The following is a 15,174-nucleotide window of genomic DNA, read 5'->3' as shown; positions in this document are numbered from 1 at the left end:
TTGGACACCTAGCGCCTTTGTGGGGCCTCAGTCAAGTGGGTCATTAGGTGGGAAAGCAAGCAGCAGGGAGGCAGTGTGTTTCTAATCTTGATCTAATCCTCCCAAGTGTCTAGTTTTGGTTTTTCTTAAGATTGTAGCTCAAGATTAACTTTGCACTCGAATAGGGTGCGGTTGGAATGGCTGGAATGAAACCTACTGCCAAGAGACTAGCGACTGAGCCCCTGGGGGAACCTCCCCGCCGCTGCCCCACGCGAGTGTCCGCATAGTTGGGAACAATAAAGTTGAGCGTATTCAAAGGGGGTCCTTGTCATCCAGCGCCTCTTGGACAAGCCTGTAAAATAAGACTCCTAGAAACTCCCTAATGCTTTCAAGTCTCCTCCGTGTTCTCCGTAGTTTTTTCCTTTACTCGCAGCACCTTAGTCCTGACGGGAACGGCCCGGGTTCGGCTGGCTGGGGCGCATTTCGCGGGCGGCTGGCCGGGCGATCGCTGCGGGCAGCCTCGGGGAGGCCCCCGGTTCACGTGAAGCCCAGGCGGAGCGGCCGAGGCAGACGTGATGAAGCCCAGACCCGCAAGGTTTGTGGATAATAAGCTGAAACAGCGCGTCATCCAGGTGTGTACCCTGCACGGCGGGGCCTCGCAGTGGTCCGAGTTCGCTGCCTAAGAGCAAGGCAGACCCTTTCCCGGGCGGCTCCCAGGTCGAACCCGACTAGCTGCCTGCTCCAGTCTTGGTTCCGATCTGGGGCTTTTTGGAGTTACACTTCTGTGTGGGTGGTTCAAAGCCTTTGCTCCCGGCTGTCGGGCGGGCTTTCAAGAAGAAGCCCGGGCCCATGGGAAGCTACAGCCTGATGGGGGCCTGCCCAGATCTGGTTGACCTCAGAGAGAGTGGAGATGGCCTTTGAGTTTAAATCTGTCTTGTCTTTCTTAGGACAGAAGGGTTTTGCAAAGGACCATGTAGATGGGGCATTTGGGGGGCCATAAAGAGTACGTTAATTTCCATTCTCAAGAAACTTGAAATCAAGTCGGAACACAGTAAAAATAGGTACTGTGCATCTGACTTTATAATAGGTACTTTACCTACAGCTTTTTTCATTGTCATAATTATCCGTAGAAGGCAATGTGTGGTGAATGTCTTGGAATGGAACAGTCAGCACGCAGTCTTAGAAGTGCCTAGAGTAACTATATACTCCTGTTGTTTTTTTATCTTATGGGCTGCAGAATAGTTTCCTCTTTGGATCCAGCACTTCCTACCATTTTTAAGTGTTGGAAGTGCCCTGAGCGTCTGTGCTCTTACGTTCTCTTTCTTTCTTTCCTTTCCTTTTCTTTTTCCTTTTTAGGGCTGCACCCATGATATATGGAACCTCCCAGGCTGGGGATCAAATTGGCACTGCAGCTGCTGACCTGCACTACAGCTCACTGGCCTTGCTGGATGGTTAACCCTCTGAGCAAGGCCAGGGATGGAACCCTAGTCCTCATGGATACTGGTCGGGTTTGTTACCTCTGATCCATGTCAGGAACTCCCAACTTCTCTTTCTTTATTCTCAACTCCTCTCTTATCAATCCACACTTCTAGGTGATTTCAGTCCAGTACTTTTTTAAAATACTGTCTGTAGGAGTTCCTGTTGTGGCTCGTTAGAAATGAATCTGACTAGTATCCATGAGGACACAGGTTTGATCCCTGGCCTTGCTCAGTGGGTAAAGGATCTGGTGTTTCTGTGAGCTGTGGTGTAGATTGCAGACGTGGCAGCTTGGATCTGGCGTTGCTGCGGCTGTGGCATAGGCTGGCAGGTGTAGCTCCAATTTGACCCCTAGCCTGGGAACCTCATATGCCACGGTTGCAGCACTAAAAAGACAATAAATAAATAAATACTATCTATACATTCATGACTTATAAATTTATATTATGATTCAATGCATATTTTATCTTGAGTTCCATATTGAAATATCCAGTTGCCTACTGAACATCTCTTGAGTGTCTGATAGGTTATTTTCAACTTAACACATCCAAACTGAACTTTTTTTTTGTCTTTTGTCTTTTTAGGGCCGCACTCCCGGCGTATGGAGATTCCCAAGATAGGGGACATATTGGAGCTGCAGCCTCTGGCCTATGCCATAGCCACAGCCACAGCAATGCCAGATCCAAGCTGAGTCTGCGACCTACACCGCAGCTCCAGATCCCTAACCAAATGAGCGAGGCCAGAGATTGAACCCTCGTCCTCATGGATATTAGTTGGGTTTGTTTCCACTGAGCTGCAACAGGAACTCCAGTAATTAACCTTTTAAAGTCTCGTATAACATCTACCTCATAAGATTGTGAGTACTAACAAAAATAATGTGTAGAAGACCCCTGGAACAAGTCTAGCAGGCCTTTAGTTTCGCAGTAATTTTTTCCATGGTGCTCCGAGGCCAAAAGTAATACCTAATAGGCCTGTTTATTAAGTAGTTAGGTTCAGTCAACTTAATAACTATTTAGTTCAAATAACTTAGTAGTTTTTAGAAAAGATAATATGTAAAAATTAGAGAAAACTTAGTATGTTTGTATTTCATTTTTTTTTTCCTGTCTTTTTGTCTTTTTAGGGCTGCAGCAAAGCATATGGTTTCCCAGGTGAGGGGTCCAGTCGGAGTTGTAGGCACTGGCCTGCGCCACAGCCATAACAACTTGGGATCTGAGCCGTGTCTGCGACCTACACCACAGCTCACAGCAACAGGAGATCCTTAACTCACTGAGCAGGGCCAGGGATCGAACCTGCATCTTCATGGATACTAGTCGGGTTCGTCAACCACTGATCCATGACGGGAACCCCTTGTATTTCATTCTTAAATAACTGCAATTACTTTGTGTGCCACACTTCTCATACCTTGCCTTCACATTGGCACTGCCAATCTCATTTCCTGTTCCACGTTGAAGTTTATTACAGCAAAGGCTGAAGACAGATTTGCAAAGCTATGACAATATGAAAAAGGTGATTTAAGGAGTTCTCTCTGTGGCAAAGTGGGTTAAGAATCTGACTGCAGCGAGTCAGGTCACTGTGGAGGTATGGGTTTGATTCCCAACCTGGTGCGATGGATTAAAGGATCTGGCATTGCTGCAGTTGAAGCTGGATTCAATCCTTGGTCCAGGAACTTTCATAGGTTGTGGGTGTGGCCATTAAAAAATGATTTAATATTGAAATCATGAATGGTCTCAGGCTAGTACAGTTGACCCTTGAATAACATGAGGGTTAGGGGCACTGACCCCTGCTCAGTTGAAAATCTGTGTATAATTAACTTTATAGCTCTTTATATTTGTGGTTCTGCAATAGCATATTCAGCCAACCCTGGATCATGTCATAAGGATTTATTGAAAGAAATAAATGAACTGGTGCAGCTCAGACCTGTGTTGCTCAAGGGTCACCTGTAGTTCCTGCAGTGTTGGACAGATGACAGATATTTCTGTGTTCCCTCAAATTTAAAATATCCCTCATGGGAGTTCCTGTCTTGGCGCAGCAGAAACGAATCCGACTAGGAACCATGAGGTTGTGGGTTTGATCCCTGGCCTCACTCAGTGGTTTAAGGATCTGGCGTTGCTGTGAGCTGGGTGTAGGTTGCAGATGTGGCTTGGATTGGGGCATTGCTGTGGCTGTGGTATAGGCCAGCAGCTGTAGTTCTGACTAGACCCCTAGCCTGGGAGTATCCGTATGCCTAGGTGTGGCCCTAAAAAGACAAAAGACAAAATAAAATAAAATATCCCTTATGAGTTTAGTGCTTTGTTTATGTTTGGGAACTTAGGATATGGTAGGTCCTCACCTACTACTTATAGCCATTCTAGTTGTTACTGTGTTGTCACATAATAATGTTAATTAAATCCTTTGACTCAGACTTGACAATTATTTGGTGATTTTCATTTGAAATGTTCCTGGTATACTATATTAATGAAGCGGTTTCATTAAAGTATAACATGCTTGAATAGCTCAGTCTCTCATTTGTTCATTAAAATCACAGAGTTTGAATTATTGTCTTACATTTATCATGTTTTCTGTTTTAGTACCTTACCAGTAACAGATGTGGCAAATATGTGGACACTGGAGTCTTAGCATCTGACTTACAAAGAATGTACAGGTAAAGAAATATAGTCTCCAGGAGTTCCCGTCATGGCGCAGTGGTTAACAAATCTGACTAGGAGCCATGAGGTTGCGGGTTCTGTCCCTGGCCTTGCTCAGTGGGTTAACGATCCGGCGTTGCCGTGAGCTGTGGTGTAGGTCGCAGACACGGCTCAGATCCCGTGTTGCTGTAGCTCTGGTGTAGGCTGGCAGCTACAGCTCCGATTAGACCCCTAACCTGGGAACCTCCATATGCTGCAGAAGCGGCCCAAGAAATGGCAAAAAAGACAAAAAAAAGACAAAAAAAAGAAATAAAGTCTCCAGATCCTCGCTTTTCTTTCCTACCATTTTTTAAGTTTCCATTGTGAGTAAATTTCCAATTGATATTAAGAGCTGCTAACATTAACTCACCAGTCCATAATTTAGAATTCAATTTATTTATACAAACACTTATCGAGCACCTGTTAATGCAAGGAGCTCTCATTTTTACTAAGGGGAGTGACTATTTATGTTTCAGTACCTTACTGTCTAGTCAAGAGTATTACTTTTCTTCTTGCCTCATTAAAAAATTAAAACCGGAGTTCCCGTTGTGGCTTAGCAGTGACAAATCCAGCTAGTATCCATGAGGACGTGAGTTCATTCCCTGGCATCGCTCAGTGGCTTAAGTGATCCAGTGCTGCCATGAGCTGTGGTGTAGGTCACAGACGCGACTTGGATCTGGCCTTGCTGTGGCTGTGGTGTAGGCCAGCAGCTGCAGCTTCAAATCAACCCCTAGCCTGGGAACTTCCATTTGCTGAGGGTTTGGCCCTAAAAAGACAAAACAAAACAAAAAAAATGAAAACCATCAAGTATGATCTTTCTCAGCTTCCTGACTCTCTAGAAATGTGTCACTTGTTTACTCTTTCCACTGATGATTAAATCCATCTGTTGTGCCTCTAATCCCACCTCTTCTGATCTCTTACCTCATTAATTATCCCTGCTTTGTTTATTTCAGTGACTCTATTTTCTTTTCCTTAGTCTGTGTATTAGTTTGCTAAGGCTGCTCTGCCATAAAAAAATTATCACAGACTAGGTGGCCTAATCAATAGAAGTTTTATTTCTTAATGATGTGGAGGCTACAAGTCCATGATCATGGCATTGTCAGGATTGGTTTCTTTCTCTCTCTCTCTTTTTTTTTTTTTAAATTTTTTTGGCTACACCCACCATATGCAGAAGTTCTGGGGCCAGTGATTGAACCTGCATCACAGTAGCGATCTGAGCCACAGCAGTGACAATGCTAGGTCCTTAACCTGCTGTGCCACCTGGAAACTCCAGGCTTGGTTTCTTTCGAGGTCTCTCCCTGGCTTGCAGATGACTGGCTTCTCCCTGTGTCTTTACCTGGTCTCTCTCCTGTGTGTGTCTGCATCCTAATCTCTTATTCTTTTAAAGACACCAGTCATACTGGGTTAGCCTTTCGTATGGCTTCATTCTACCTTAGTGACCTCTTTAAAGTCCATATCTCCAAAAACAGTCCCATTCTGAGGTACCGACGGTCAGGACTTAATTAAACCTATGAATTTTGGAGGGACACAGTTTCGCTCATAACACTCTGGCCTCTTGCCCCTCCCTCCACAAAATACATGCCTTTATTGTCTACAAATATGCTCACTCCATCCCAGCAACCCCAGAAATCTTAACCTTTTTAAGCATCAAGACTAGATCCAAAATCGCACCTGAATATCATACCACTCAGGTATGGGTATGACTGAAGATACGATTCCTCTGGGGGCAAAATTCCTCTCTAGGTGGGAATTTGCGAAACCAGACCACAGTTAGCTGTTTCCAAAAGACAGTCCTGGGACAGGCATAGGGTAGACGTTCTCATTCCAAAAGGGGGATATTGGAAAGAAGAAAGGGGTCATGGTCTCAAGGAAGTCCGAAACCTGGCAGGGCAAATTCCCCTAGTGTTGAATTCCTTGCTCTGTCCTGTGGGCTCACTGGGATGACTGGGAGACAGCGCCTCTCCCTGGGCCCGTGCCCTCTGGGCACGTGGTATCAGCGATAGCCCTGCCAACCTGGAGCATCCTTTGGAGTCCTTCTTCCCTTTTCTTGAAGGGTAACACGTGTTCGCAGCTGCATTGCTCTTTTGGCCTGTTCTATGGATCCAGGAAGTCCATGAGCCTTCCTTCATCTCATCCCTTCTCTCTCTTAGCAGTTGTTGCTGCTGTAACCCCATTTCTAATCAAGAAAAAAAGTTATAATAGTAAAATAATATTATATTTTTTATAATAGTAAAAATATAAACCCAGAAGTTGTCTGGAAATAGATTTTTGGTCAGTGTGAATACAGTGACATATATTCATGCAATATGTGTTCTCAATTAAGATTGAACTTAATGGAAAAAAAGTGGTGGAGACCACTGATCTAAACTTGTGTTTTTCAGCATAGACTATGGTCGAAGAAAAAGAAACGCTTTTAGGATTCAGGTCGAAAAAGGTGAGCCTTTTAGTGTTTAGAGCTGAATTATTAATAAAGTCGTAGAAAAATTGTTTAAGCTCATGGCATTTTTTGTTTTGTTTTAGTATTTAGCATAATCAGTAGTGAAAAAGAACTTAAGAGTCTGACAGAATTAGAAGATGAACATCTGGCCAAAAGAGCAAGACACGGTGAAGAGGATAATGAGTAAGGATTACAAAATGGAGGGTTTTGGGGTAGTTTTTGATAGCTAGTAAGGTTAAAAAATTTTTCGATTGTTTCATGTTGCTTTTGTGAATTGCTGGCTTGTGGGTTTTATCTTTCATTTGGGAGCTATTTGACTTCTTGTTAGTTGTCTGAACTATTTGTATGAAGTAGCACATTTTATTTATGTAAATAATTCTTTACAGAAGTATAGTTGACTTACAGTGTTGTGTTTCTGGTGTAGAGCAAAGTTATTTAGGTATTTATCTATATGTGTATTCATTTTCATATTCTTTTCCATTATGGTTTATTACAAGACATTGAATATAGTTGCTTGTGCTACACAGTGGGACCTTATTCCTTATCTCTCTTGTATACAGTTTGTATCTGCTAACCACAAACTCCTAATTTATCCCTCCCCACCTCCTTTCCCCTTTGGTAATCATAAGATTGTTTTCTAGGCCTGTGAGTCTGTTTCTGTTTTGTAAATAAGTGCCTTTGTATCATATTTTAGATTCCATATATCTGTGATATAGATATTTGTCTTTGTCTGACTTACTCCACGTAGCATGACAATCTCTAGGTGCATCCATGTTGCTCCAAATGGCATTATTTCATTCTTTTTTTTCACAGCTGGGTAGTAACTCTGTTACGTACATATACACCATATCTTCTGTTGATGGACGCTTAGATCGTTTCCATGTCTTGGCTATTATAAATAGTGCTGCTGTGAACACTGGGGGAAATGGCACCTCTCTTTATATGTATTGCAAATGCTTATCACCATTTGCCATTTGCCTTCTATTTTTGTTTATAGTATCTTTTGATTAGAGAAGTTTTTCATCTTTACCTAGTCACATATATCTGTCTTTTATAGTTTTTGCCGATATAGTTTGAACGACCTCTATCACAAGAGTACATAGAATAATTACCTGTATTTTTTTCCTGTTCCTTTTTGGTATTTTGTTTAACTCATTAATTGACTTATAGGTAATTTTGTTTGTAAGGCATGAATTGTAGGGCAAAATGATTTTTTTCCCAAAGAGTTGAATGATCCACTTTCTTTACATTGATTAGAAATGGCCCAAATAATTGAACTTAATAACAAAAGAATTTATGTCTCAATTATAAAGGTGGGGCATAACATTTATAGAAACCTTTTTACTTAGGAAAAGCTCTTATTATTTTCAAAAGAAGATTAAATAGTAGCAGAGTTCTGAAGTTGCTCAAAGCAACAGGTGTCAGCTCTCGGTTATAATGAGCTGAGGCTGCTTTCTTAGTTTGTAATTACAGGGACTTATACTTGTTTTGGCCATATTATATGAGAAACTCTCTACCTTCATTTTCCGTGAATGGACTCGGAAAAGTTATATTTGGTCACGTGGCTTGGTCATGTTGCATTTGTTACTCCAACTGTTTGACTGTGGCTTGAGGGAGTATTTCTTCTACTGGCATCTCATGTTCCTAAGTGAGACCCTTGGGTCTGTTGGGAATTTGTATGTCACTTTTGCTAGGAAAAAGATAACCACAATTTTATTAAGCATCTACTGTGTGCTAAGAACTTTGCAAGCTTTCCTTTAATCCCCTGATAACCCAGAGAGATGGATAGTTTCCAATTTTATAGATAAAGAAGCTGAAGCTCAGAGAAGTTAAGCAGAAGTAGTAACTGGTAAAGTTGGATTTTGAATCCCGATTTTTCTGATTCCAAAGCCAGTATGCTTTCTTGTTTTGAGTAGTAATTTTTTTAGGATATGGGAGAAAAGCCTTTAAGATGTTTTTTTTCCTCTTTTTATTGAGATATACTGAAAGCTATTCTGATGATGATTCAAATATGGAAGATTACCCAGATCCACAGGTAAGCCAAATATTTCATGGACCCACTCTGATTTTTTTAAAAATCATTATCAACTCACCTTAGAAAAGACCAGTAAGGAATAGAATAAGAGACTTGGAATATCTTCATCAGTAAATAGTTGAATATTTCTTGTGTAAGGTATTGATAAATTTTTGAATTAGGCATGCTTCCAGTATTTGTGTATAGCCCATTATACAGGGGAAAAGAAGGAAAGAGAATGGCCAGAAATAAGGGCAGATAAGAATAGAAAGGGAGGGAAAAAAAAAAGAATAGAAAGGGGGGAATTAATGGTAAAAATGGAGAAAAGAATATATTTTTTGCTAAAGAGATGGCATTGCCAATAGACTTGGATTAAAGTGTGGGAATAATATGTCAAGTTATTTATAATGTACTCTATTTTTTCTCCTGGTTAATACTTCAGCTTTTGAATTTATTACCAAAGTCATGATGATACTGTTATGTTTGATCCAGTTTTGAATTGATGGAATAGTAGTGACTCAATGTCTACCACCTCATCTTCATACTTACACTATTTCTTTAAAAAATGACCATTCTTTTTTTGGTTTTATTTAACTTCCAATTACGAATTTGTATATTAACTTGGAGTGGAGACGTGTCCATCTTTTTGAATACTAAATGTTTGTGAGTTATCCTTTTGTGAACACCTGTATTTTCTGACTAATTGTTTTGAGAGGAGGTGTTGAGAGGGAAATGCAGAAAGCTTCTTAATGGACATAATCAAACTTTCATGAGTACCTATTGAGTAATTTATGCTAAAATCATGTTTCTTCCAGTCAGCAAATCATATGAACAGTTCCCTGCTCTCCTTGTATCGGAAAGGAAATCCTGATTCTGTTTCAAGTACTCCTGAGATGGAGCAGAGAGAAACCACTGTTTCAACTCCACGGACAACTTCCAAAACAGACCCCATTCCTTTGAAGAAGACCCCTGCCAGAGCTTCTGAAGGAGGCTGGTTTATCGACAAAACCCCAGGTGGAAAGAAAGACAGTTTTTTCTCGGACCTATCAGATGAAAAAAATAATCATAAGAAGCCAATATCTGAGATAGAGGTATTTTTATAGTGAAATTTTAGCCCCACATAATTGGAGTACATTACAGCCTTTTCATTGAACGTAATATCAAGCAGGTTCCTGTGTTTTGTAAAAGACATAGGAACCTTGAGATACGTGTAGAATTTGATCACTTCCGATTACCACTGTCATTTTCACCCTAGTCCAAGCCTCTGCTCTTTCTTGCCTGAACTATTGAAGTAACCTTCCATTTGGAGTCTGCTTCCTTTCTTCTTCCCCTGGTATATTCTTCACACAGAGATAATTTTTTTTTTTTTTACATGTTGTGTCAGATCATTGTCATTCTTTTATTAAAAACCCTCCAATGGCTTCATTCAGCCTAGAGTCAGGGACCTTGCAGTTGCCAATGAAGTCCTGTATGCTTTGGGCCACCCTGCTGCCTGTTTATCTTATATCCTGCTCCGACCTCCCTGACCGCTCAGCTGAGCTTTCTGCAGTTTCTAGAACACACCAAGCACTCTCTCACTTCATTTATGCTTGTATTTTCTGACTGGAAGGCTCTTACCTGAGATTCTTGTGGTTCACTCCATCATTTCCTTTTTTGCTTTTTTAGGACCGCACCTGCAGCATATGGAAGTTCCCAGGCTAGGGGTCGAATTGGAGGTGCAGCTGCTTGCCTGCACCACAGCCACAGCAATGTGGGACCCGAGCTGCACCTGGAACCTACATTGCAGCTCACAGCAATACTGGATCCTTAACCCACTGAGCGAGGCCAGGGATTGAACCCATATCCTCATGGGTACCAGTGGTGCTTGTTACCACTGAGCTACAACGGGAACTCCGGGAACCGAATTTTTAACTTGTTTAAAAATTAATAGTCAATTCAGTTATTAGAAAATTTCTAAGTATATTTAGAACAACTTGCATATGTGAATCTACTTTTTTAGCTGTAAGTTTTATGAAATCTAAATACAAATCAAGAAAATTTAGTGTATGAATTGAGATGTGCTGTATGCATAAATTACACATTGGACTCTGACAACTTGTTATAAAAACAATATGAAACATCTCAATTTTTTTACAATGATTTGAAATGGTAATTCAAGAGTGATGATTCTTCACATTATAATTTCAAGCATGGCACATTGAAATTTCTTTTTCTTCCCAGGATTCGAAAGATTCTTCTCTTCTGGAGAGTAATAAAAAAAGAAAAGGTAGGCTAAATAGCAAAGAAAGCAAAAGGAAGAAAGAAGATCTTCAGGAAGTAGATGGAGAAATAGAAGCTGTCCTGCAAAAGAAAGGTGAGGTGTGAGTGTTGTGGGTGGCGGCGGCTGTGTTTGCTCTAAGAGAGGCAACACGATTCCAAGCTCTTCTACTTGGGGGACCTTCTGTGTGCAGAGACAATGACTGGAAAAAATGTTTCACTATCTAATGGACCTTTGTTTACTTAAAGATTATTTAGTATAATTCTGAGTTTCTACTGAATCACTGATCTTGTCACCTTCTCCTTTTTTGTTCACCAGCTAAAGCCAGGGGGCTGGAGTTGCAGATCTCCAATGTGAAGTTTGAAGATGTTGGAGGCAATGATACAACATTAAAAGTTAGTTCAAATTCAGAATTTCTACCTTAGATGGGTATATGGCCAATCATTTATGCAAACAAAGCCTTCCTCTTTGTATCTAATAGGAACTGAGTGTCAAAAGGGGGTCTAGAAGGTGAGAAGGACAAGCCTGACTGTGCCGTTTATTCAGGGTAGTGAGGGGTAAAAGAAGCATAACATCTTCAATTTTTTCACCATTTTCATTATAGCGTACATACGATACATGCTGTATGAAGAATCTTACTTCAATAGTTGTAGTAGTAATCGTTACCATTTTTGTGCGTTCACTCCATTCCAGTTACTATTCATTCACCTTCCAGGTAGATATTCTTACAGCTTAGGAAAGGGAAGCTCAGACAGGTTATTGCTAAAGACCTACGGTAGGCAGCAGAGCTGGGCTTCAAACTCAGGCGTGAGCCTAAAGCCTCTACTCTGTCTACTGAACTTTGCTGCTGCAAAGAATGGGTCATTCCATTCCACGTTGATTCTTTTTGGTGCTGAAGAACATCGTTCCTCTTCCCTAACAGGAGGTCTGCAAGATGCTCATCCACATGCGTCACCCAGAGGTGTACCACCACTTGGGTGTCGTACCCCCACGCGGAGTTCTTCTTCACGGGCCACCGGGCTGCGGGAAGACGTTACTTGCACATGCAATTGCTGGGGTGAGGCTTGCTGACACTTGTTTGCTTTTGTTATATTTGATGTTATTTGTTTATTTTTAATTTTTCTCTGGGGTCAACTTGAACCAGATTTGGCATATCCTTAAGCAGACTGATCCCTTCTTCGTTTTTTTCTGCCTCTTTTTGTGCTTCGATTTGTGAGACTCTATTTTTCTAAATGTATTCAGTTATTTATTTGGCAACATTGGGTGGGAAGCAAAATAATGTAGCTGTGAACACCCCCTTTTTTAACACATAGTTTACATTTTGGTCACTTCTCTTTCCCTTAAGCCAGTAGTTTTCAAGAGCAGTAAAATAAGAAAACTCAGGGTTTTATTGTTTTTTCATAGAAATAAGTTTATTCAAAAATTCCATTCAGAGTCATGTTTTTATATTTTTTAGTTTTAAAGTATTCTTTCTGAAATGGTGATAATAGGGAGTTCCCTGGTGGTCTAGTGGTTAGGATTTGGCGCTTTCACTGCTGCTGCCCAGGTTTAGCTCCTGGTGTGGGAACTGAGATCCCACATCAAGCCATTGCACACTGAGGCCAGAAATAAAAATAATATAAAAAATGATGGTTATAGATATTCAATTGGCCAAATGAAAAGTTAGCAATCTTGGGGGTTCCCATCGTGGCTCAGTGGTTAACGAATCTGACTAGGAACGATGAGGTTGTGGGTTCTATCCCTAGCCTTGCTCAGTGGGTTAAGGATCTGGCATTGCTGTGGTTGTGGTGTAGGCCAGCGGCTACAGCTCCGATTAGACCCCTAGCCTGGGAACCTCCATATGCCATGGGAGCAGCCCTAGAAAAGGGGAAAAAAAAAAAAAAGTTAGCAATCTTAATTTTATCCTTTTTTTTTTTTTTTTGCATTTTAGGGCTGTACCCACGGCATATGGAAGTTCCCGAGTTTAGGAGTTGAGTTGGAGGTATAGGTGCCGCCTCTGCCACAGCCACAGCAACACCAGATTTGAGCTGTGTCTGTGATGTACACCACAACTCAAAGCAACGCCAAATCCCTGACCCTCTAGGCAAGGCCAGGGATCGAACCCACATCCTCGTGGCTACTAGTTGGATTCATTTCCACTGAGCCACAGCAGGAACTCCCAGCAGTCTTAATTTTAGACCCATCAGATTTCTCAGAAACTGCACTGGGTGGTACAATGTAAAATGTCCAAGTAACTTCAGTTTGAAGAAGAGCATACTACACCAGTCATGGGTAGGGTTCTGTAAAAGAAAATTATTTCTGTAGGAGAACTTGATTGATTTGCCTCATTTATTCATTTGTTGAATAAATCTTTTGTGTGACTCCTTCATTCCAGACATTGTAATACATTGATAAGTACAACAGACTGTTTTTATCTTTAAGCAGTTTTTCCATCAAATATGAGAGACAGGCATTCAGTCTTTCATACAAGTAAATGTTGTTCCTAGTTAGAGTGACAGTGAGTGGGAGATGGAAGAAGTGCAGAATGCTGTGTGGTATGTTGTTGGTATTGCTGCCTTAACCCAAGTTGAGAGTCAGGGTCAAAGATAATATTGTTGAGGAAGTAAAATTTCAAGACAGCCAGAAAGAAGAGTAGGGTTTAGGCAGTGTTGTTACCATTTGTATTGATGGGACTGTGGTAGTGTCTTTTTGTCTTCTTAGGGCTGCACCCCTGGCATATGAATGTTCCCAGGCTAGGGGTCTAGTCGGAGCTGTAGCCTCTGGCCTACACCGCAGCCCACTGCAACGCCAGATCAGAGCCGCTTCTGCCACCTACACCACAGCTCATGGCAACGCCGGATCCTTAACTCACTGAGCAAGGCCAGGGATCGAACCTGCGACCTCCTGGGTGCTAATCAGATTTGCTTCCACTAAGCCATGATGGGAACTCCTTTTTTCCTTTACGAATCTGCCTCCTCTTACTAGTAACTAGTTACTTCTCTGGGTTCAGGGTAGGAGAAATGCCAGTAGGGTGTGTGGGAAATAACTGTGTCACAACCCCTGCCATTTCCTTTCTAGCAGATAAATAACGTATACATTTGTTTTGGCTCAGCTCTGAGCAGGGGAGAAACATACTAATACCCTTTATTCAGAAGAGATAATACCATTTTGATAGTGACGTGAAGTAAAATCAAGTAGAAGGTGTCCAGTCAAGGTGTTAAGATAAAACTGTAGACTTTAAAGTATTTTTCATTGGAGGAGTTCCCATCGTGGCGCAGTGGTTAACGAATCCGACTAGGAACCATGAGGTTGCAGGTTCGGTCCCTGCCCTTGCTCAGTGGGTTAACGATCCGGCGTTGCCGTGAGCTGTGGTGTAGGTTGCAGACGCGGCTCGGATCCCGCGTTGCTGTGGCTCTGGCGTGGGCCGGTGGCTACAGCTCCGATTCAACCCCTAGCCTGGGAACCTCCATATGCCGAGGGCGCGGCCCAAGAAATAGCAACAACAACAACAACAACAACAACAACAAAAAGTATTTTTCATTGGAGCAACAGAAGAACATGAAGATCCTCAGAAAATTTTGAGAGAGGGACTAGATAAGGAAAAAGTAGGGAAGTAAAAATTGGAAAATTTATTCTTTCTTTTCTATTTTTGTGCATAGGAACTTGACCTTCCAATTCTAAAAGTAGCTGCTACAGAGATTGTATCTGGAGTATCTGGAGAATCTGAACAGAAGCTGAGAGAACTATTTGAACAAGCCGTGGTGAGTCAGCTAACTACTCTAATGTCAGGTTATCAAGTCATATAAGCTTATATGGGAGACCTCATTTTCGCTAATTCTAGTATTTGTTAAACCCTTCACTGGCCATTCTTTTTCCATATGGTAACTTGTTACTCATGTTGGCTAAATATTTAAAGTAGATTTACTGATACAGACTGTTGGATAGAATAATGTTATTAAGTAATCTGTTACTCTGAAAGTAAACATGAATATAATTGGTGAGACGTTCTGGGCTGTCATACCCAGTAATGATATGCTGAAAATAGGTTATCCTTGTGATCTTTTATTTTTACTGTACTTTCCTCAGCTTAGGTTTGACCAAACAACCTGCAAGCACTGTGAAAGTTTTAACACTTAAAGATTATCACATTAAAAAGCAACCATGAAAATATCGGTAAAGTCTTCTGTTTGCATAATTGAAGCTGTGAAAAGAAAATTCTGCCACCATAGAAATTACAAATTGGGTGTTATTATTATTATTATTATTTTTGGAGATTGAGTTTTATTATGATTATAATTCACATTACTAAAATTTGAATGTTTAAGAACTTTTGAGGACGATGACATTTGTATCCTATTAAAGTTTTATT

At 41.2% G+C, this 15,174-nt stretch overlaps 1 protein-coding gene across 4 annotated transcripts in view; it reads left to right on the top strand.

Moving 5' to 3' along the window:
* The first annotated feature begins 501 nt into the window (after positions 1-501).
* The window catches only part of NVL (nuclear VCP like), an 82,092-nt gene continuing 67,419 nt past the window's right edge, over positions 502-15,174 (top strand). For 2 of the 4 annotated variants that reach the window (XR_007131205.1, XM_047754988.1), the window contains exons 1-10: positions 502-611; positions 4,023-4,096; positions 6,500-6,552; positions 6,639-6,738; positions 8,533-8,590; positions 9,385-9,660; positions 10,790-10,922; positions 11,145-11,221; positions 11,749-11,883; positions 14,465-14,566. Coding sequence is in view for 3 of the 4 variants with exons in the window: in XM_047754988.1 (XP_047610944.1) it covers positions 555-611; positions 4,023-4,096; positions 6,500-6,552; positions 6,639-6,738; positions 8,533-8,590; positions 9,385-9,660; positions 10,790-10,922; positions 11,145-11,221; positions 11,749-11,883; positions 14,465-14,566 (1,065 nt within the window). In the remaining variant the exon portion in view is untranslated. Of the gene's footprint in view, positions 612-2,583; positions 2,604-4,022; positions 4,097-6,499; positions 6,553-6,638; positions 6,739-8,532; positions 8,591-9,384; positions 9,661-10,789; positions 10,923-11,144; positions 11,222-11,748; positions 11,884-14,464; positions 14,567-15,174 lie in introns of those variants that run through there. The other 2 variants (XM_047754990.1, XM_047754989.1) reach the window with 2 other exon arrangements.

This window comes from Phacochoerus africanus, chromosome 12 (assembly GCF_016906955.1).
Source record: "Phacochoerus africanus isolate WHEZ1 chromosome 12, ROS_Pafr_v1, whole genome shotgun sequence".
NCBI classification, from domain to species: Eukaryota; Metazoa; Chordata; class Mammalia; order Artiodactyla; family Suidae; genus Phacochoerus; species Phacochoerus africanus.
The sequence above is the reverse complement of the archived record's forward strand: the minus strand, read 5'-3'. Positions and strand labels throughout refer to the sequence as shown.